This window comes from Aulostomus chinensis, chromosome 19 (assembly GCF_037954235.1).
Source record: "Aulostomus chinensis isolate RoL2024-O1b breed Wild chromosome 19, RoL_Achi_v1.0, whole genome shotgun sequence".
NCBI classification, from domain to species: Eukaryota; Metazoa; Chordata; class Actinopteri; order Syngnathiformes; family Aulostomidae; genus Aulostomus; species Aulostomus chinensis.
Window position 1 is genome coordinate 23819175 of NC_141338.1, and position 23369 is coordinate 23842543.

The following is a 23369-nucleotide window of genomic DNA, read 5'->3' on the forward strand; positions in this document are numbered from 1 at the left end:
TGATCCATAAAACAAAAGCAACAATAATACAAATTAACTTGGACAAAATTAAAAATTCATATTGACACTATCACTATAAGTAATACTTCTCTACTGATAGGAACTTGCCAAAAAGTGTTTATGTGGTGTAGTTCTTTTCACTTGTGTTTGTTTTTCTTTTTTGTTCTTTTTTTTCATCTTGACACCGAGGGTGCTGACTGACTGACTGACTGACTGACTGACTGAGTGAGTGACTGACTGACTGGCCAACTGAGTGACCAAGTTGAAATGAGCCTCTGCATCATCTAGAGTGGATTCTCCTCTTAAATCCACCAAGGGCGATGCAATATGCAAGAGGAGAGTTGCTCAATCGCCATTATAGTGACACCAAACTGTAGGATAGTGGTTTTCTTTTTGTGTCGACTTGATATCTGGTGAACGCTAGACTCTGTGCGCTAATTTTGCTGGTTGGTGGATGTCATTTGAGACTTTTATTGTCTTAAAAAAGAAAGGGGAGAAGGGGAGAGCGGTTGTCTCCTATAGGGAGCAAGGCAGGAATTAGTTGGAGGCAGGTCGACCGCGACAATATCCTGTTTTGGACCAGCATGATCAGCTCACCACCTGTACAGGAATTCTGTGTGATGAAAGAATTCGTTGGACACAAGCAACAGGCTGGAGACTCAGAAATGGCTTCCACTGGACACTTTACTGGATGTCCACGACAGATGTATAATGAGGACGAGGCCCAAGAACGTTAAAACAGAGGATACCAGATAAAATTCCTCATCACCACCATACACTACAAGGATGTTGTCACTCAGCTGCTTCCTTGGGACTTAGCATGGCACGTCCAGTTCAGACCCCAGTGGGGCTAAATCTAATCACATCCACTAATCAAGTGTCGATGACTATACTGCTCTGTTCCTGATAACCTGACCCTAAGACTGTTTTACATTAATATGAGAAGATGTTTTTCTCAATGCATTTAAAGCATCACTGGCTTAACCATGTTATGTGTTTTGCTGCTTACAGACATTTGAGTCAACTTTCTCTTATGTTTGTGAGGTGGACTGAAGACAAACTATAATTTGGTCTCTTGCAGATTAAGTGTGGGGTGACATAGTACTCAGTGTCACCTCATGATCTTTCCAGAGTTTCTTTCTTTAGTAAGAAGACATGCAGGCAGTGCATCAACATTTAAAAAAGGGAAGATATTGTAACATTATCAAGTGCTGTTGATGTGAATAGAATGATGTTACACTCCCTTGGCGGTCAAGAGGAACATGGATCCATTCATTAATATAAGGACCAACGAGCGGTTTTGCAAACATCTGTATAAAAATCAAGTGGCGGACTGTAGTGACAAGTGAATCACAGGTAGCTGTGGTGGTAAAGGACATATAGTATACAGAGTAATTGAACAAGGAGCCAAAACATTATCTCCTGTCATTATGGTCACAGAAGTGAATGAAGTGCTACTGATTAAAATTAGATTGTTAACCAGAATCAATCGACTGAGATTTGTACAAAACAAATCTGTTTGTGATGTCTGGCAGCTGTAGGAGAGTACTGTCTGGAGGCAGAGCTTTGACCCTTCTCAGAATCATGTCAATGCCATGTGTCAGCATTCAGAGTGACTCCTTCACTCAGGGTATTGCTCTAATTGGCACACACACACACACACACACCTGCCATATTAGATCTATTTTTCCTCCAAATTTTTGTTATCGACATCGTTTACAGATTGCAGGGTTTTGATTTATTTCTCAGCGTTTGTCTGCATTTCCATGCTTGCTAGCTGCTCGCTTCATGTTTGGCATTGCCTCGCTCTAAATTTAGAGCTGCAGCTTTGGATTTGTTAACGTAAGATGTAAAAATAGCAAGGAGGAATGCCTGCTTGCCATAGACCAAATAAACAGGACAGAGTGTGTGAGATCATTCAAGTTAACAGCAAAAACAGACAAAGAGATAGCAATAGACAGGCTGAGAGTAACACAGGTACTGACATCGCTTTTATTACTATGAGAGACGGACAGGCCAAGGCTGTAGTTCACCCTACTATATAGTGTTATTGGATACGGCAGGGGCTGTACGTCGACTGTGACAGAGACAAACTGATACAAGCAGAGACATCAGGTAAGTCAGGACAACTTTAATAATTCATATTATGTACCATGACAATATATGACACTTTGATTTATCAGCAATTTTGATGTGAAAAATTTCCTAGGTTGTGTGTAATACCATTGACTCTGATTTCTGATCTGACAAAAAAAACGCCACACTTTTGATACCAAATTCAAACTTTGTTAAAAATGTTTGTTTTTTTAGAAAAGGCAAATAAGGGAAAGTTATCCTCCAACAATGATTCACGAAGCATCAAAGGGGTATGATATGCAGCTTGATAAATAATGTTTGTGGTGATCCTAAAATAGTATGGGAAAAAAGATTTGTCTTGTGCATGTGGATGAAAAGACATCGGTTATTCTTTCCAGTACCTGCAAATATATAACAAAAGCAAATCTAGTCAATATGAAGTAATTAAAAGATACTACACTCTGACAAGCCTTCATAGAACTGGCCTTACTATAGACTGCCCATGCTGTAAAGGTGGCAAATAACATATATGCATGCATTATGGGAATATCTCAGTGTTTCTCCTTCAGGGGTGAATGCTTTTTGACTCTCTACATGTTTTACATTTGTGTGCTTTGAAAATGGAGTATACACTGCATTGAAATTTACAGTCTTTATAAGGACAACCAACTTTGTGATTTACTTTTAAGTGGGTGCTCCACAGATGAGCAAAGCATTCAGTTTCAGAGCAGGGCTCAAGAAATTCACATGACCTTAATTTGAAAGTCATACAGTTTGCGGTTGATCCAAGCTTCCAATGCAAGTGGGATAAATGGCTATGAAGTGCATCGAGAGACTTGAATGTACAGATATTCGGGATGCAAACACAGAAATGGCTCAGCTCTTGCATACATTCCATGTTTGAAAAGCTGTGCTCCCTTCTCACAGATTGCAGGGCAGTACTTGCATTTCCAAAGCATTGTAATGTGGCTTCAAACAATATATAGTTGAGCAATACATGAGGCTAATGTTAAAAGTATGCATTTACTTTTTCAAACACACACACAAATAATTTGAATTCTACACTACTTTTGCAAAACTGTATGTTAAGAACATAGATAACAACACTGCAACCTTAAATTTATGTACATTCAGACGCACACGTTTCCAAAAGTTCCAGCAGTTTTCTAATTCGTAGCATTGAATAGAGAAAACATCTCACCTAGTTAACTCAGAAAATGTTATCCTCTCATCTCCTCCTGTCAGGAGTTCAAAAAAGGCACAGTAATGAACCCAGATCAAAGCAAGAGTGATTTATTCAGGCTCTAGGTTGAAAAAAGAAAGGAGAACAAAGGCAGGTGGACGACAGCGCTGGGCAAGGCAGAATGGAGGGCAGGCAAACGGCAGGGCACCAACAGGAAGGAGGAAGGAAAAACAAAACAGATAAGTCGGCGCAAAAATTCAGGAATCAGAGCTGGAGGAAATACTAGTAATTGTTAGCCTAGCGGCTGAGGGCGGTACCACAGAGGTTGAGACAACGAACTGGCGACAAGTGGAGGAAGAGACTGGCTTATGACTACTGTGGAGAGTGGAATCAGGCTAATGAGCCGCAGGTGTGCAATGGAGGGTGGCTGGCGAGGATACCGGAAGGCCCCGCCCAGCCCTGGGGAAAACACAAACATGGACACGAGCAGAAGTGCCCCGGATCTTCAGAGAACTGACACATGGTTGTGGTTCCATGGTGTTTGGCAGGTTTTTTGAACACAGGTGTAGACAGAGGGTTTTTATTTTTTAGTGAACTCTGATCATTTTCTGTTGACCGTTTTCATTTGAATGCAGTTGTTTGGACCAGGATAAGCACAATAGCCTTTAAATTTTCTTTTTGTGAATAATGAATTATTTCTATTTTCTCAAACGGACTGAATGATGTGATGAACGAGTCACAGATGCAAGCGCATATAAAACTCCCAGCGGCCTTTTTTTCTACAATTTTGTCAACAGAAAAATTAGGACATCTAGGACACACCTGAATGGACCGGACTCCCTGGACATGACATGGATCCAAATAAATTGATGGACTGAATCTCAGGGTTTCAGATTTAATTGAAATAGTGATTATATGGCCACCTCACTCTTGGTCCACATCACAAGCTTGAAGGTTTTCCCTCTGTGTACAGTTGAAAGTTTGAACACTGTTGGGTTGTCAGCAGAAAGATCCCGTGCCTAAGTCGGGACTCGAACCTGGAACCTTCTTGCTGTGAGGCGACAGTGCTAACCACTGCACCACCATGCCGCCTCCCAGAAGAGATTAAACATCCAATCATCCTGTCAAAAGATTCCCGTGTTTCTAATCTGATTCTTCTGAAGCGCTACTTTCATGTTTGGCTATGAGAGCAGTTCATATTGAAGTGGTATCATCACCTGATACTGACTCTTTGATCAGTGTTCTTTGTCGCTCTATAGTCCTATGTGGTCAGATGATAGAACTACAATCTGACAATGACACCAGTTTTGTGGTAGCTCAACGGGAGTTAAAGGGGGCAATTGAAAGTTGGAATCAAATTCAGATTCACAAAACACTGCTTCAAAGAGGAATTAAATGGATGTTCCTCCTCCCTCCTGCTGACCCACATCATCGAGGTGTCTGGAAAAGATGAATAAGATCAGTGAGAAAGGTTCTCAACTCCACTCTGAACACACAAAGTCTGGACGAGGAGGGTCTCCATATTGTTTTATGCGAAGTTGAAGCCATTCTCAGTTGTTGTCCCATTACTAAGGCTTCTACAGACCCAGATGACCCAGAAGCTCTTACCCCAAATCATCCTCTGCTCTTCAAGACTTCACCATCTCTGCCACCAGGACAAACACAAAAAGAAGATATCTATGCTCGCCACAGGTGGAGGCAAGTTCATTATACATCAGATTTTTTTGGGAAAAGATGGATCAAAGAGTATCTTCCTCAGCTGCAGGAACAACAGAAATGGTCTCACATTAGATGCAGATTCATGCCGGGAGATATCATGGTCATTGTGGATGATTCAGCACTGCGAAACTCCTGGTTAACCAGAAAAATTGTTGGGATCATTCCTGACAAAAAGGGACCCTAACCCTACATCAAGTGCAGATCAAGACAAAGACTGGTTTTCTGAACAGACCCATCAGCAATGTCTGCCTTCTACAGGAGGCAGAAGAGTTTTGACAAGCCGAGATGGACTGTTCTGTTGTTGCTTTTCCTTTTGCACTTTGCCCCTTGCATACACAATGAAGAAGAATGAAAAAAGAACAAAATAATGTTGGTTTGTTGTGTTTATGCAGAATTTCTGTATTATTGTTATATGGTTGTGTAATTATTATTTGTAGTACAACAATTAGGGGCTGGTATTTTAAGAGCCAAAATATATTTGTTTAGATCATTTTATTTCTCATCTATAAGTCACCCCTGAGAATTGACACATAGGTGTGGTTCAATGGTGTTTGGCAGGCCAAATATATCATATAAGCGACTGACTTTTTAAAAAAAATTATTTATTTCAGCAAATGCAGAGAAAGCTCTGCACAGGTGTTTGACTTCAATTGTGTACCGCCCTCCATCAATGACCCAGCTCAAAACTGGTAAGGACGATCCAGTTCAGCAGACAGAACCAAGGTTCAGAAAATTTTGAACAGCAGTGGTTCCAGAACCCACACCAGTTTGGTGGGAAAATGTCACATACAAACATGACCTTCCACAAGATTTTACTGATGGTATTGAATCCAATAAGCCAACCTGTACTGAATCCTGATCACCCTCATCAGAAGCTGTTTTCAGAGTAATTTCACTCTGGATGGAATGCTCAGGAAGAGCTCTGTCAGAGACAGACTCTCTCCACTAGCACATGAATACAACATATAAAGGGGATATTTAAGTTAGCAGACATTAAAGAGCTACAGTACCCTTAATGACCAATTGGATGTACTTTGTTTATGTGCATCTCCTAAGAAACAGGATGTTGTCAACAAAGGGGGAGCGGAGGACATTCAGCAATGGGCGTCTGAGAGACCAATGGGAGAAGAGAGCTCAGAACATGGCAGACCAGTGCAAACAGGAGGAAGAGTTGAGGGAGAGAAGTTCACTCAAAATGTGAGTATTGCCAATGTTTTGTCTCTTTCTAAGTGAAGACAACCAATCCATCTTGCAAGTCTATACATTTGTGTTCTAATCGGCTGTAACCTCTTATCTCAAGTGTTCACAAATAAGCAACAACAGGTTGATGCTGGGCCACTTTCATGACTATGAGAAGAAGACTGACACAGGTTCACCAATTTCCTGTTCATTTGGATTTGATCTTTAATAAAAAACAGAATATGCACATATCCAATAGTCTACATATTTGAGAGCTGATGTTTTCATTACACGTTTTCCTATAGGTCAGCAGAATATTTGAAATAATATTTGTAGTGAATATGTACTGCACTGAATAACTCACTGTAGATTTAATTGTATGGACCAAATTGCCTAAATCTTAGGGATGGTTTCACAAATGTTCATACCATATAGTATCAAATACAAAAGATCTCGGGCCTGGGAAAGGGCTGACTTCAGTTCATTTAATCAACTTTGAGCCGGTTCACCAGCCAACAAAAACAGGTCCGTATACTTTACCCGTCTGGAATTAGAAATTCTAATGTGGACATAATGCAAGTATGTACACATTTTTAGGAAAATATGTAATACAGCTGCAGCAGAGAAGAGACAATTAGCCTGGGACAAAGTTGCTACTGGAGTCAACCGGTAAGTTTTAATATAGTCTTGTCATTTAACATTTAATCACACTTACAATTTAGGTGCAATCTCACAGGCAAACATGGAAGCGGAAACAGCCTAAAATGAAATTTAAAAATCATATTTGATATATAACAAAGTTAATACCATTCTAAGTTCCACTCTGAAATAACTTTGATCTGGTTACCATCGTAACTGACTCAAGTTTCTTCTTTTACTTTTTTTTTTTTAGCATGAATGCATTTCTGAAATTTAAAAAAAACAGACTTTCCATCCTGTCAAGGTTAAAAGACTCAGAGTTCCCAATAAATCCTCTTTCTTAAATGAGACCCAGTTCATTTATCAAAGGACATTTTATTTCCAAACTCTCGAGAGTCTTTGAAAGAACAGAAAAATGTGATAGGCAGACATAAATGCATTTTGAGTAGTTTTCATTTTATTATGCAAAACAATATTATTATTTGTAAAAACTACTTTCCTTTGTAACATTAAATGATCTTGTCTTTGGCGTCACGGTGGTGCAGTGGTTTGCACTGTTGCCTCACAGCAAGAAGGTTCCGGGTTTGAGTTCTTTCTGTGTGGAGTCTGCATGTTCTCCCTGTGCCTGTGTGGGTTCTCTCCGGACATCAAGAGGGGATGAGCTTAATCCATGCTCTAAATTGACCGTCGGCATGGCTGTGAGAGCCAATGGTTGTCTGTGGAGGTGTGGTGACCCGCCCCTCGCCTGAAGGCAGCTGGGATAGGCTCCAGCCCCCCCGTGACATAGAGATAAGCAGTCGAAAATGAATGGATGGGTGGTTGATCTTGTCTCAGCCACACCTACATCTAGTCTACTTTCCAGAAACAGATAGAGAAACAGATATGGCTTGCTCTCTGTCCTCTATGTTCAGCCTCCTCATCTCCTCTCCTCTGTCCTCCTGCTTGTGATCAAGAAATTAATTACCTGTAGGAGAGAGGATCGAAGAGAGACAAGGCTCCCTGGATGAGCTCTGAGTGAACCACCGTCCTCGATGACATCTCATAGTGGAAATGTTATTATTGTTTAATAATGTTCGCTAAGCACATTCTTTATAATATGAATGTCGCTATTTCCTATATATTTATTAAATAATGAGGAATAAATGTGGGACACCATCCTGTCACATGATGCCACCTCATGCATTACAGTCACATCATAAAATACAGTGTAAGGTATGACAAACCAATGGACAGATAATTCTGAGTGCAAACGCCATATTTAACGACTGAATCTCTAAAAAGGATGCTCAGAGTTGAGGAGGTCATCTTGTTGAAAGCATGTTGCTTTGTCTCCTCTCTCACGGGAGAGGGAACAATGATGTGCAATTTGAGAAATGAGAAGAAGTAGATGACTCCTGTATGGCATTGAGCTGTAACTGCTGGAAGTGAATCCAATCATCTGGGGGTATTTGGAGTTGTAAGATCCACCGTGAATGGTTTCAGTGCTGTGCTCCTCTGGTTGATGAGTCTGGAATTGCTGCTAGTGGGATCAGTAAGCCAGGATGCCTCAAGCCCTAACACCTAGCTGCAGGTAAGGGAGATCGTGCTTTCGCTACCTCCCAAAAAGATTCTTGTCTTTGTGCATGAGGCTATTCTGTGTTGAATATTGTTCTACCTCAACAGTAACACCAATTATCCAAAGGTAGACTAAATTAAAATGCCCTCATGCCATTGATTTTCCATACTTTTAACATCCCAGATGGCAAGTGTTGTTTGACGTCTTTCATCATTTGGCTAAATATTTGTCTCAAACTGACCGGGACTGTCAGGTACTAAGACTCTTGCATGCATCAATATCATCACACTGTAGACACCACTCATTTGAAAAGCAGTGCTCTATTGTTATGTTCAGGAATTGTCTGTCTCGTTAAACTAAACAATGACATTTTAGTGAATAGTTATGAGATTTTATTGCTGTATTATTTTTCCACTGCTCAGATTCTTCTTCTTGTACAAAGCTCAAGTCAGCCCTAGTTGTTTTTAAATGTCTTTGATAAGGAAATTTGATTTGAAAGAAAGAAAGTAAAATATTAGCTTCCAGTTAAATACACAGACATCACATTTGCATTAGCAAGAACTTGAGAACACTGATTATTTTCAATGCTAATTGAATAGCTCTTTGCTGACACACCAGATAGGTTGTTACACAAAACCATTCGGGACATCCTCTCTATAAACTGTTAGGAAAAGAGCAGCCACTTTCCAAAAATACTTGGCAGGTGTTTGGATGAACCATATGTCTATCATGTGATCAAAAGAGTTATATAGACGCCAAGGATACTCGGTAGAAAAGTGAAATATTTTTGTCCATAGAGAAAAAGTTACATTCGAAAAGTCCTATTTCTATCCACTGTAAATGTGCCTGTGTGTAGTAATGTCCCTGCAGAAAACATTGTTGGACAGTAACAGCATGACAAAACTTGTCAGAGGAAACTGTTCAACTTTTAGTTTTTGTTTTCGACTGACAAGTGAAAAAACATGTTTTACAATTTGGGTTTAATTTCTATTCCAATCATTGATTTAAAAACAGAAGGAGAACTTTAATTCACCAGAAAACATCAAATATAAATAATGCATTCTTGCTGAGTGCCAAAGATATATGACGATCTGCATCGCGGCCACTCTGATTAATTCTTATGGTGAGCAACTGAGTGGGGCATCACTTTCAAACTTGCTGCTGCAATTCTGGGATTTCTCCTACCCTCACAGAGGGGATGGTCTGGTGTATCCTATGCTTTAGGAACTAAAATAGGAAGCACTGGAGCTCCTTCCCTAAGCTTTTTTACAGAATTTCAACAGCCCTTATCAACCAAGGTGCTTCTGGGTTGCATCACTCAATTAGGATCCTTCCTAAGCAAAATGGACTGTTCCAATACACCCTAAGTCTTAAGCAGTATTCTTTGCTCTTTTTTAATGGAAGAAATGTTGTCTGTTTCTGATAAATCTGATGCTATAGCAACATCAGACAGTCACAATGTCATCCCACCTAAACCACGCCCCTGTCTCCTCAAAGGACACTGATTGGCCCGAACCACTGTTGGTGCGGACATAAGCACATAACTTGAAACCTGGCAAGATGGATTCCTATGTGATCTCGTGAATCCAGTGGCCTCACAAGGTAACCCTGATATTACACGTCTGTGAATAATGTCTTTCGGTTGAGAACTATAAAAAATAACCACCAAATAAAGTAATTAAAATCTGATATGGGCCATCACCAATACTTCATGTAGGGAAAAAAACGGCTTGATTTGAGAGTTCATCTTCCTGTACAGTATACTTCAAATACACACACACACACTCACACCACACACACGCACACACACACTGTTGGCTTACAACAATGAGATAGGTGTGTCATGAAAAGGCTGTTATGGCTGTAATGATGGGTTTCCTGAAGTAAAGAGATAATAGAATGACTAATTAACATAGTTGAACTGAATATTACTTTAATACGTAGTTTTTCATGAGTGTGTACTTGTACTTTTTGAGGTAGTTTTTGAAATCTGTAATTTTACTTCAGGTATACTTTAGCTGTACACAAAATTATTTCACCGTTAAATCTCATAGTTGTGCACAACATGCAAACCAACATAAACAGGCCCAGGAGCCACAAATCCCCCTTACCTACCCCAACCTCTTCCCCTTATTGCTCTCTCCCAAAGTGGGAGCCTCAGCAGATAGGTTGCTGCCCTTCGTGGATCGGTCGAAATCTAAATCCACCTGAGCTATAAAGACGGCAGCAACTCTAGGTCAAGTCAAGTCAATTATATTTCTATAGCACACTTCACAGGTAGAGCAGGTCTAGTACCACACTCCTTCAATGAATTTACACCCAACAATTCTCAAGCACATCCTGTAACAGCGGTGACGAAAACTTTCTTTTTAACAGGCAGGAATGTCAAGCAGATCCAGGCTCAGTGGGGACGGCCTTCTGCTTTGACTGGTTGGGGGGAAGGGAGCAGGAGAGCGGGACAGAGACAGGGATAGATAATGGAGGAAGACAGATATGCAGAAGGAAAGAGAGGGACAGAGATAAAGAGAGAGAGAAAGGGAAGAGACTGATGGACAGACGGGGACGTGAGCAGGTGGTGTTACAGGTGGCAGCTTGAGCCTCTTCTTCAGGTCTGCAGCCTCCTCCAGCAGCACCCAGGATCTGGGTTGAGGGGAGCCTGAAGGCTCCAGAGAAGAAGACGAGTTAGTAATACATATGAGTATGATTCATGTATGACAAATATAGGAGGACAGGGAGGAGTAGAGAGAAGCCCAGTGCACCATGGGAGATCCCCCGGCAGTATAAGCCTAAAGCAGCATATCTAAGGACCAGCCTAAGCAGCCCAACTATAAGCCTGATCAAAAAGGAAGGTCTTTAGTCTGCATCCTGGGAGCGAAGGGTTCTAGCTGGATAATCGGGAACTAGGAGCTCTGTCAAATATGAAGGTGCCTGATGGTTGAGGACTTTGTATGTTAGAAGGAGAATTTTGAATTCTATTCTAAATTTGACAAGGAGCCAATGCAGAGAGGCCAGTACAGGAGAGACATGGTCTCTTCCACGAGTTCTCGTCAACACGTGGGCAGCAGCATTTTGGTCCAGCTGGAGAGTCTTTAGGGACCTACTGGTGCTGCCTGATAGGAGGGAATTGCAGTAAACCAGCCTGGAAGTGACAAAGGCATGGACTAGTTTTTCTGTATCCTTTTGAGACAGGATGTGTCTGATCTTAGCAATGTTACGTAAATGAAAGAAAGCAGTCCTAGAAATTTGCTTAATGTGGGAGTTAAAGGACAGATCCTGATCAAAGAGAACTCCTAGGTTCCTTACAGTCGTGCTGGGGGCCAAGGTTATTCCTTCCAGGGTACCTATCTCATTAGATAGGGTGTCTCTAAGATGTTTTGGGCCCAAGACAATAACTTCAGTTTTATCAGAGTTTAATAAAGGAAATTATGGGTCATCCATGTTTTTATCTTCTTTAGACAGGCCTCCAGTTTAGTCAGCTGATTTATTTCATGTGGATGCATTGATAAGTACAGCTGTGTGTCGTCTGCATAGCAGTGAAAATTGATTGAGTATTTCCTCATAAAGTGACCGAGGGGAAGCAGATAAAGGGTGAAGAGGATTGGTCCAAGCACAGAGCCTTGTGGAACACCATCAGTGACTGCAGTGGTTTCAGAGGGGTTATCATTAGTGAGTACAAACTGAGATCAACCTAGTAAATACGACCTGAACCAGTTAAGTGTGGTTCCTTCAATGCCAATGACATGTTCCAGTACCAGTCCCCCATCTGATGCTAGTAGGAGGTCATTGGTAACTTTGACTAGTGCTGTTTCTGTGCTATGATGAATCCTGAAAGGTGGTTTCTAGTTCATAGGTGTTATTACAAACAACAAATTTAGCATTAGCTGAGTTCACATAACAACATGCTGTAGTACCACACACATTTATGTATTGGTCTGGTCATATTGTTATAAAACCCCAAATGCCACAGCCTTTGAGGCCTATGCAAAACCTCCAACCAATGTTATCCAAGGAAGTTTTTAATTCACATTTCCAGCTGGTTAGTTTTAGCTGCTAACAGTTAGCCCACATTTACAAGAAAGCAAGTAGTAAACTAATTCTATACTAATTACAAATATGTTGTGACAACAGAATCTTAACCAATGAATACTTTTTGATGCTCATTGTGACATAATGAAATAGCAGCCAAATTTGTCATTTGCAGAAAATACAGTACTTGTTTTTTCAGGAAGGACAGCCTCTTGCTCACAGTCATGTGAACTTAGTTCATCACTTGACTGTGTCCACGAAACAGTCCGATTATATCCTCATTTGCTCAATGTATGTTTATGGCTTGGCTGCACAGGAGGTGACTGAAAACACACAGGAAGATGGAGTGGGGTGGGTGGACAGAGAGCGTGGCAAGGGGAAAGAGGAGATGAGGCTACTGTGGTGGTTTGTTGGGGTTTGTATTGTCCACAACTACAACATCTTGCAGTGAAACCATTTTGTAATTAGCTCTGTTAAGTAGGTCTCACGTTACACAAAGAATTGTTCTTTACTACTTTTCAAATCACATCCATTACTGAGTTTTCAAAAAATTGACCTAACTAACTAAACATAAGAAAAAAGGTCATGGACGGAAACAACTGCAGTGAATGATGGGTAGGAGATCAAACCCTAAATCACAAGAAGGATGGAGATGGGCCTAGCTTAAGGCAAAACATAAAAATTCAGCTGAAGTTGATGAAATGAAATGAACCCCTTACCATATTGAAGGGACCACTTCAGCTTCAAGTCCAAAAAAAAGGCAACAGTTTTATTATGCAGTATAAGCTGTGTTTGCCCAGAGAGCTTGAAGTAGTAGCTTAGAAAAACTTGACATCTAACTTGCACAAGCATGTAGCGGTAAGTTAATCAATACTTGTGCTGTTGCATTGGCAATTAATAATTTGTAAAATTTAGCTAAAAAGTAATTGTTTCCTTCGGGTCACTAACAGTCTTGTTCAATGTGATGCAAATGTGATGATGGCATTAAATACCTAACCCCACATCTCATTACAATCAATCATTTATTGATGATTGAATCGATAAATGCAGCTGCGGTCTGTTACATTAGGTTTGCTGGAGATCAGCTAAATTCACACATTAGCTGTTTTAAGGCAATCCATTTACCATCTGTTCATCTGCAACAAAATTATTTCTCTTCACTTTGATGTCTTATGTTGTTTCTTATGCTAATTGCACATTGTCAACAGCCAATAGGTGTGAATATTCAGATGCCAAAGCATCAGGCTGAGCTGTTGTAGTTCCAGGTTTTCTTCTTTCAGGCTACCTGTCACAGACATCATAACATGGCCTATACCGCCATCTTCTGACTGAAATATGCACTACCAGACTACTCGATGGAAACAGAATATGAAATTCTCCTGTTTCATTTTTTTGCTTTTGGTGCATTTTTTCTGACAAATCCCTACACAGCTATGCTATAAGCAGGAAATAATTTGGAAAAATGAAGCTTCTTGTAGTCTTGTAAATGATGAGCCTTCAAGAGCCCAAGCCTTTGATAAGAGACTAAAAGAGACTGAGACTAAAAACTGAAACTAAAATTTTGTAGCCTAATATTTGTATTAGTTATGTTCATATCTTCAAGTATTTCTCAAATTAAATGTGTTTTATGAACAGGACATCAATGACATCCCTCCCTAAGGGTTTTCAGTGTGATGTATTGACATGTTTCATTTTTTTTATTGCATTTTATCTCGTAAAGATCTTCCTTTTATTAAAAACAACTAGTTTCAGATTCATACCCCTTGTCCTTCTTTGCAATAAACAGGCGAGACACCCTTCCCATAATTATTTTTATTTCAAGTCTATGTCAAACAAGCTACTTTTTATTTTTACCAGAGAACTTTGTGAAACTGGTAATTTTACTTTACTAAGTCAAACTGTATCAATCATCAAGAATTAGTACCTTTACTTAAGCAACATATTTTTAGTACTCTTTCCACCTCTGCAAGTAGCAAGTATTACTGTGGTGGTGTCTCCCTACAAGCTTGCCTCCCTGTCGTATTTTAACTAGCTCTCCCAGAAAGAAGAGCACAGGCTGCTTTTACCTTTTCTTTACTTATGACAAATTGTCTTGAAGGTCAGGAAGATAAAGGACATTAACAGGAATAACTTTGTCCCCAACAACATCAGCATGGTGGGTTCAAGCTTCCATGAAGCAACCATGGCAAAACAGCATCCGCCAGCTTAGCTAAATCGACACTTGTTAGCTAAAGTTAGTGGTAGGCTACTCACTGCTCTCACTGCTCTTGGCAGGTGTCAAGTGAAATGTAGCCCATCTGGATCTCAGGTGATTTTGCAACTCAGTACTAGTAAGTATCATTTTGTTGCTCATCATATGCTTTGCAGTTGATGAAATAATCCTGAATACATATTTGAAAAAAAATCATAGAAATTTTAAAAGTTTACTAATGCAACTGATCTTTACTGATTAAACGCTGGAGCCTACAAGTTGATATGCCAGCTTGATTGTAGGTAAGGATATCTTACACATGAATAGCCTGTATTAGGCTACGTAGCAGGTAAGGACTTGAATATAATGGAAGTTGAATGTCGACCCATCCAGGATGAACCCAGCCTCATGCCCGGAGGCTGCTGGGATAGGCTCCAGCCCCCGCCACTCTTAACAGGATAGGAGGTAGAAAATGGATGGATGGATGGATGGATGGATGGAATGATGGATGAATGGATGGATGGATGGATGAATGGATGGATGGAAGTTAAATGTCTGCCTAATGTGATGAATTTGAATAATGTTGGTTAGCTAAGATGTCCATCCATTATGAGATAGCTGCATGTGGGGGCCAGATCAGGGGATGCACATGCTGTGGGCACTGCTAGTACCAGGCAGTCATTGTGATATGCCACTTCAGTTATGGCATTTGCCACTAAATCATGGGACACGTATAGCACAACTTCAAATAATTTAATAGATATAATTCAAAATAATGCCTTTTTTTTTTTTTTTTTTTTTAAAGAGGCCCTATTATGCTCATTTCAGGGCCTTTTATTATGGTGTTGGGGCCCAGTGGGGCACTATTGAAAGATTGAGAGCCTCTTTCCTGCTTCCCTCTGAAACACTTGGATTCAGCAACCCCCCCCCCCCCCCCCCACACACACACACACACAAACCTTCTCTGCCTCTACCACGCCCGCTCTGCTGAGTTTGGTCAACGTATCGAGGGGCCTGCTCCCCTGCTGCATAGTAACACGCCTCCTCTCACATGCGAGGAAGTTGTCTCACCAGTAACCGGCTTGTTTACAATTTTAGTATTTTTAAAATGTCAACTTCATCGATACAGCTATTCGTCTTTGACCCAGAATCTGACCCAGACAAAGACAATACACTATTTGAACCTCTGTTGCTCCGTCTGCTCCACCTTCCTGCTGGTAAAGGAAGGTTCTGGTGGCTGCTGTTGCAGGATGTGCTTGCTGATGGAGAATTGTTGGGTGGAGGTTCATCGAAGGAGGGAGGTGCTGGACCTGCTCTACTTGGACAGAGTCAGGACAGAACTTTGGTTGGGGTTTGGTGCTATACAAATGGATGTATTTTTAGACTACAACAAATCATACATACAATTAACAGGTAACTTAATAGTAACAGCAATTTATATCAACAAAGAACTTTCATTTGCATTTAACACTCAAATAGTCCTGAATCCTGCTTTTATAGTCTTCCATACTTACTGATCATGTAATCCAGTTTTTAGATGTCTCTCGCACCAAGATTTTCGTGGCCAAGGAATGACACAATTCATCCACATGACCAAAAGTGGCAACTCCTGGTGGTTTTTGTAGACAAGAGATGGATGGATGATCTCCACTTAATAAACGCGTGACATAATCTGCCCTCCATTTACTGGATAAATGTGTGTCAAGGTTCTGCAATATACTCAGCTGCAGACTGGAAGAAGTCTGTTTGGACGAGGTGATTTCTTGGTATTTGCCCTTAAAGAGCATCATGCGCATCAGGTCATATTTTCCCGGGACAATGAAAAGTTCTCGTGATTGATCTACTGTCTGTGTCTCATGCTCAAACAACAAACCAGAAGATACAAAGTGCTGCTTTCCACTATTTAACAAACTTGTTTTTTTTGTAGCGAGTTTGTAAATTTGTAATAATTTACAAACTTAATTATTTTCCAAAATTTAGAAGGGCTATTTAAACTGTCATATTTCTTTCATATAAAATTTTGATTTAGCTTTACATATAAAGGAGACATATTTGTTCCTCAGGAACCTACAATGTAGCAAGTCCAGACAATTTTTAGATTTTCTTGCAGTTACGCATCAAGATTTTAGCCATGATTTATATCTCAAAGTTGTTGTGAGAACCATAGATTATCATGTCCTTCAGGCTTGTATTCCTTCAGAGGAGCATGCTTATTTATCATGTCCAAAAACAATGCTTTAAAATAATGTTATGCCATCTCAGGCTTGGGGATCAGACACACCTTGGTCCCGTCAAAAATATAAAGGTCATGTAAAAGGGCTTGTTTAAAAAGAGACGTAAAATTTCTCATGATTATAACACAAGGTTTCACCAATAAAATCATACACAAGTGTAACCATCATGCATCAACACAGCTGTTCATAAAAGAAAGTCTAAAGCCAGGATGGAGAACTGGTTACATGGTAACTGGTTCGCATAACCAGTGTGTAACGTATCACCAGCATGGTTAGGCACACTTTCCTCATATTCTGCAATATTCAAACATGCTTGCAGTACAACGAGCGCTCTACCACAGTCTGGCCTGAAAAGAAGATTCTTGTTGGAAATTATTTTATTTGGAATGATTAACTTTAATTCTCTTTTTGATATATGTGTTAACAGACTTTACTCAAAGTGGAATTATCACTGGTCGCTGGTTTCTAATGGAGACGAAACATCTGACTTCAGGAGGGTCACCGGCTCACAGGAGGCAGAAAAAAACAAACCCAAAATTAAATTCAAAATTGTCCCGCCTCCTCCTCCCAAACCAAAACCTGAACCTCCTCCTCCATCTCCTCTCAAGAGGACAGCTTCATCCCAAACTCTCAGGCCAAAACGAAAAGTAGAGGTGGATGTCTTCAGACTGTGCTGGAAAGAATCCTGGATGAGCCTGAAACCTCCAAAGTATCTTTTCCTGAAGGCTAAAGAGTCAAAGTCCACAATCCTGGAATTCACAACCATAGAGCTGAAAAACAACTGGAAAAACAAACAAATGTATGGGGCTCATGTATTAGAGACTAAATGGACAAGTCCCTCAGTTGAATGGAGTCAATCCTGGAAACAGGTAGACAATGAACAAATAGCAGTGCAATCTCACTTAACATTTAACAAATTCAGATATGCATTTCTGTGACAATATAACATTGTTACATGTACACAAATGACACATTAATACATTAATATTTAAAATTGTTTTTCTCTAAAATTACCATCTTTGTTTCCAGGTGAAGCTTCCAATCCAGTTTCAGAATTCTCAGAAGAAACTATTCCAGTGGGAGATATTGTTTCATAGAAGGCCGGTTTCCATACCTGAGATAGAGGAATATCATCTCCCTGTCTGGGCTGGAACCTGGAAGATTATGAACTTTGTCTTCAGACAGCAGAAACAGAACTGGGATCAGGTCTGGCCTGATTTCCAACAGAACCTCAGCAACAAGTTTGACAAAGTACAGGAACTGGTGGAGCAGGTGGGCCCCATCATGGCATTCTGATTGGATATGTGTTTATATATGTTTCCATACAAACCATGTAATAAGAAAACAGGAAATGGAGGTCATTTATTCTAGGTGGATCTTTACTGGCTAGTGAGTCAACAGGATTTACATTTTCCCATCATGACAGTTAATTAAGAAATCCTTCTTTTCAAAATGTCATTTTTTTAATATCAGTTTTTGCTTCTAAACAGGAAGAGCCGTCTGGCTGGGGGAACTCATGGAGACTGTCAAGGGATGAAATTCAAACTAAAGACACAACGGATGCATGTTCACCATCTGCCATCACTACTGAGATGACAAGGGTAAATGATGTGTTCCTACCTGGCTGGACTGAGTCCAGGCTAATCTGTGCAGTTCCTCTAGATGAAGACAAAGAGCGTGAGAAGAACTGGAGTTCCTGCTGGGAGTACAGGCAGCAAATCAGGTGGGCCATCCTTGTGCAAAAGAGGTTTTTTTTAACAATGAAAGATGTGCATGTTTGTGAAACAAACCATGTTCAATTCTACAAACAAGCAAATAATACACTAACCAATTAAATGTTATCCTTGTGAACATATAATGCCCTTTACAATAATAGGTGGGCATGAGATGTATGTTTATGCTACATAGGTCCTTAAAAGCCTTATCTAGGGTCCTCAGCAAAATTACTGCTGTGCCCACAGGTGGCGTATGGCTTCAGTGGAGTCCCAGCATCAACACAGCAACATGCTGATGAGAAGACGTAAAGCCATGACCACCCTCCTCACATTGCGGCTGCATGGTGAGGCAACAGATACCACAGAGTGGCTGGAGGCCTGGAGGACTCCTAAAAGATGGATCCAACCCGGGGAGGTTGACCATGATGAGACATCAGAGGAAGGAGAAGAAAGGGACATGGAGAGGCTGATAGATGACATAGAGGATGAGGAGGAAAATGGAGTGGACAGTGAAGAGGTTGATGAAATAAGTGATGAGGAAGATGACAAAGGATTAAATGAAGAGGAAGATGTAGATGAAAAACAGAAGGGCAAAGGAGCTGATTCAGTGAGTACACACCATGAAGTATATGAGACTGAGGACAAAATAAACAAGAAAGATGAAGAGAGTGAAAATGAGAAGGATGAAGGAGTAGACGTGGAGGACCAGGAAGTTGCCAACAAGGAGGAGGAAGAGGAGGAAGACATAAAAGAGAAGGATAATGATGAAGAATTCCACAAAGAGGAGGCTGACCAACATTTGAACAAGGAGGAGGAGAATGAAGAGGAAGAGAAGGGAAATGAAAAGCATGCAAAGAAAGGTATAGTTTTTGAGGTGGAAGAGGAATTACATACTGGAGACAAACAAGCATGCAATGGGGGAGATGAAAACATAAATGAAACTGTTGAAGAAAATGAAGAGGAAGAAGAAGATGAACAAGGGGAGCAGTACCCAGAAACCAAAGAAAAGGATAGAATGGAGAATGGAGATAAGGAGGAGAAAAGAGATGTCATGCCAGATGCAGAGAAGGGGTATGAAGACATAGATGAGGAGGAGGACAAATCAGAAAATGAAAAATCCAAGGAAGATGAGGAGGAAAAGGAGGAGGAAGATGAAGATGAGGAGGGGGAAGACAAAGACTCAGACACAGAAGATGAGGAAGAGGAGGAGGAAGATGACATAGACAAGGGGAAAGACAATAAAGAAACAAACAAGGAGACGGATGAGAAAAGGACAGGTGAAGAAGAATTAGACCAAAAAGAGGACAAGAAGGGTGAGGATGAAGAAGAAAATGAAAAATCTGAAGAAGATGAGGAGGAAAACGAGGAGGTGGATGAAGATCAGGAGGCGGAAGACGAAGAATCAGACACAGAAGACAAAGAAGAGGAGGATGATGATTTAGCCAACAGCAAAGACGATGAAGAAGCAAACAAAGAAAAGGATGAAGACATGAAAGGTGAGAAAGAGTTAGACCAAAAAGAGGAGGAGGAGGAGGAGGATGAAGAAGAAAATGAGATCGAGAACAAAGAACTTGAGGGAGTGAGTGAAGATGATCTACATGAGGAGGATGAAGATGAGGAGGGGGAAGACAAAGAATCAGACACAGAAGATGAAGAAGAGGATGATGCAGCCAATGGCAAAGATGATAAAGAAGCAAACCAGGAGAAAGATGAAGACATGACAGGTGAGAAAGAGTTAGACCAAAAAGAGGAGGAGGAGGAGGAGGAGGATGAAGAAGAAAATGAAATCGAGAACAAAGAACTTGAGGGAGAGAGTGAAGATGATCTACATGAGGAGGATGAAGATGAGGAGGGGGAAGACAAAGAATCAGACACAGAAGATGAAGAAGAGGATGATGCAGCCAATGGCAAAGATGATAAAGAAGCAAACCAGGAGAAAGATGAAGACATGACAGGTGAGAAAGAGTTAGACCAAAAAGAGGAGGAGGAGGAGGAGGATGAAGAAGAAAATGAAATCGAGAACAAAGAACTTGAGGGAGAGAGTGAAGATGATCTACATGAGGAGGATGAAGATGAGGAGGCGGACAACCAAAATGAAGAAGACAGAGAAACGGACACAGGAGTGAATAACAAAGAAGAAGATAATGATGAAGAGGACAAAGATGCTGAAGACGAGGAAGTTCATGAAAAAGCAGCAGAGATAATGGAAAACACAGAGGACAAAGGTGAGACAGAAAACGACGAAGAGAAAGGCGGCAAAAGAGAGAAAGAACAAAAGCAACAGAGGTCGAGAAAACAAGTGAAACGCAAGACAGTTGCACCGCTTCATTTGCAGTTCCACAAACTGAACGCCTCATTCTCCTCATGGAAACGGTCATGGATGGTGGCGGTAGCTCACAGAGTAGGAGATGAACTTGAGGAGGAGGAGGAGGAGGGGGACTGGCAACTGTGGAGAGACTCATGGAGAATCTGTCGCTGGAAAAAGCCACACAAGGATGAAGTGGTGTGTTTCTCCACTGAACACCACAGTCAGAGACGCATGGGTCTTATGCATGAAGGAGAGGACTTGCTGAAAAATGAATGGAGACACAGTTGGAGGTTGACCAAGACTGCACTGGAGGATGATGACAGGGAGGAAGAGGGGGAGAAGGAAGAAGAGGAGGATGAGGAGGAGGAAGAGGAGGATGAAGAAGAAGAGGAGGATGAGGAGGAGGAAGGAAAAAGTTGAAATTCTCTGATTGCTTAAAGATTATGAATAAATATGTTCTTTGAAATTGAGAAACCATCAGGTACGAAAAGCAGGCCTCAAACATCAGATCAGTTTCATCAGCTTGTTAACTTTGTTTACAAATGTCAAATGTTTTGGCTCATTTTAGTTCTCATCCTGTCTTATGCTCGGACTTGAAGTCATGTTTTCATCATAATTATGCGAGTGGGTAGGGGTGGGCTCCTTATGATTTCAAAATCAGACTTCTTCAGGGATTCGAGGGAGCCTTCTCATCACATGCAGCAACTGCAGTGACAAGGAGTCAATCTGAAATTTTAATAAATTCAATTTAAAAAACAAGTTGAGTGGAGTCACCGCTGCAGGCACTGTTCAGAAAGACACTCAGAAGAATTGAATTTGACAAAAATTCTTGGCTCAAAGCTGAGCTTAAAAATTCACAATCAAGCATATCAGTCCCAATTTAAACAAAGGGTCAGACTAAATCGCATGTGTCGCGCCACAGTCAGAACTTCGGACGATGAATCAAGGACTTCTACATGAACCTTATAACCTTAAGAATCATTCTCAGATAAATTTCAAAATAATTGTCAAATCCTTAAAGGAGTTTAAATGCAACACACAAACATAAATAATTTCATGGCAATACATCAGGACATACGCATTGGCAAGTAAACATAACAAAGGTTTTCCTCCATTTCTTATTTACAAATTTGAAATTCGTGTGCTGTTAACGGATTCGATTTTTTGACGTAATCAAAGCCAAGATGGATTCCAAAGGAAAATCAAACTGGATGAAGCACGACAGTTTGCTGACTTGGTCAAACAGAGGAAACATAACAAAAAGGCAAGTTCATTAACCATTGCCAACAAGAAAAAACATGAGGGGCACAATATTTAATACCGTATACTTTGTCTCCGGACAATATTTTACAGATCAACATCCCCATCGTCTGACTACTAGAAGAAATGGTACAACAAAGTCAGCAGAGGCAGCACTGATCTGTCCACCTTCAGGGCCCACATTTTGAGAACAGGTAGAGTTGATTCCTTTTTCACTTGCACAGATTACCCTATGTCATTTTACAACTGATATTCACTCTCAGGTGTGGACCCCCATCCCAGAAAAGGACTGAGGTAATACAGCAAGGTGGAGCAACATCTCGCCAGGATGTCTAGTGGGAAGGGAGGGGAGGCAGGATCCTCCTTCAATGAAGCCTGAAATTCTGTCACAAAAGTGCAACCCAAATTTTAAAGAATAAAAGAAATAACAATATTCAACATTTCAAACATTTTATGTATTTATTTTCTTTTATATCTATGACTGATGCTTAGCCCAGCCAGCCTAAACACAGGCTTTTCATGTGCGCCTCTTCTTCTTTGGATGTCCTTCCAAACTCATTGGCTGGTGGTTGATGACCGAAGATTCTAAAAGATCTATTCTAAAAAATAGTCACTATACATTCAGTTAATGGAGTACATTTCAAGGATCCCAAAGACACATTGAATAAAGTATAGTTTAAAAAACGAATATCATTGTAACAGAGGATAAACCCAAGATAATATAGAGACACGCTAAAATTCGTTATAAACAAGGGGGTGCGTAATAAAAGTTCAAATTAAAGTGTTGAAGGAGGAAGAAAAATAACACACCCTTGGACTGAAACAAGAGTGCAGTCAAGAGTGACAAATAAAATGAATGCTTATTGATAACGTGTACCCAAAATGTCAGTTCACAAACGGTTGCCTGAATACTGCGCGATCACATGTATTGATGTCACTTGGGGTGCTGGCACCTTCATTTTGGGATGATGTGCCTCTTGCAAATACCACATAGTACTGAAAAAGCCATGATGAGTACAAAATCTCTGAGTGTAGAATGTGTAATCTGTGCTTCCAGTGGCCAGTCTCTCCCCCTACCACACTTGTGACATCATGATCCCTATGAAAGGGGTACAAAATTAGAACCGTATTTATAGCCTACAGTCGGAGGATACAGTGTTCTATTAATGTATTAGCTGATAAAACAATTGTATGAATATCTTTATAAACTGTAGGCTACCTGTAGGAAATTAAAACTGAGCAGTCACCGGTCTAAAGGGTATCCTCTTTCTATCATGACACCAT

At 40.5% G+C, this 23369-nt stretch overlaps 1 protein-coding gene across 1 annotated transcript; it reads left to right on the plus strand.

Moving 5' to 3' along the window:
• The first annotated feature begins 1922 nt into the window (after nucleotides 1-1922).
• On the plus strand, nucleotides 1923-21339 carry LOC147244434 (uncharacterized). Its single transcript, XM_086187235.1, has 6 exons — nucleotides 1923-2115; nucleotides 6035-6175; nucleotides 17230-17671; nucleotides 17832-18074; nucleotides 18293-18525; nucleotides 18764-21339. The coding sequence occupies exons 2-6, from the start codon at nucleotides 6042-6044 to the stop codon at nucleotides 21243-21245; spliced, it is 3534 nt and encodes a 1177-aa protein (XP_086043361.1). The 5' UTR covers nucleotides 1923-2115; nucleotides 6035-6041; the 3' UTR covers nucleotides 21246-21339.
• The last annotated feature ends 2030 nt before the right edge of the window (nucleotides 21340-23369 follow it).

Excerpts from the sequence above, each read along its gene's own strand:
- LOC147244434 (XM_086187235.1), top strand. The coding sequence starts at position 6,042 with ATGTTGTCAACAAAGGGGGAGCGGAGGACATTCAGCAATGGGCGTCTG. Across the intron at positions 6,176-17,229 it reads GAGAGAAGTTCACTCAAAAT|ACTTTACTCAAAGTGGAATT; the intron begins GTGAGTATTGCC and ends ATGTGTTAACAG. Across the intron at positions 18,526-18,763 it reads GAGTACAGGCAGCAAATCAG|GTGGCGTATGGCTTCAGTGG; the intron begins GTGGGCCATCCT and ends CTGTGCCCACAG.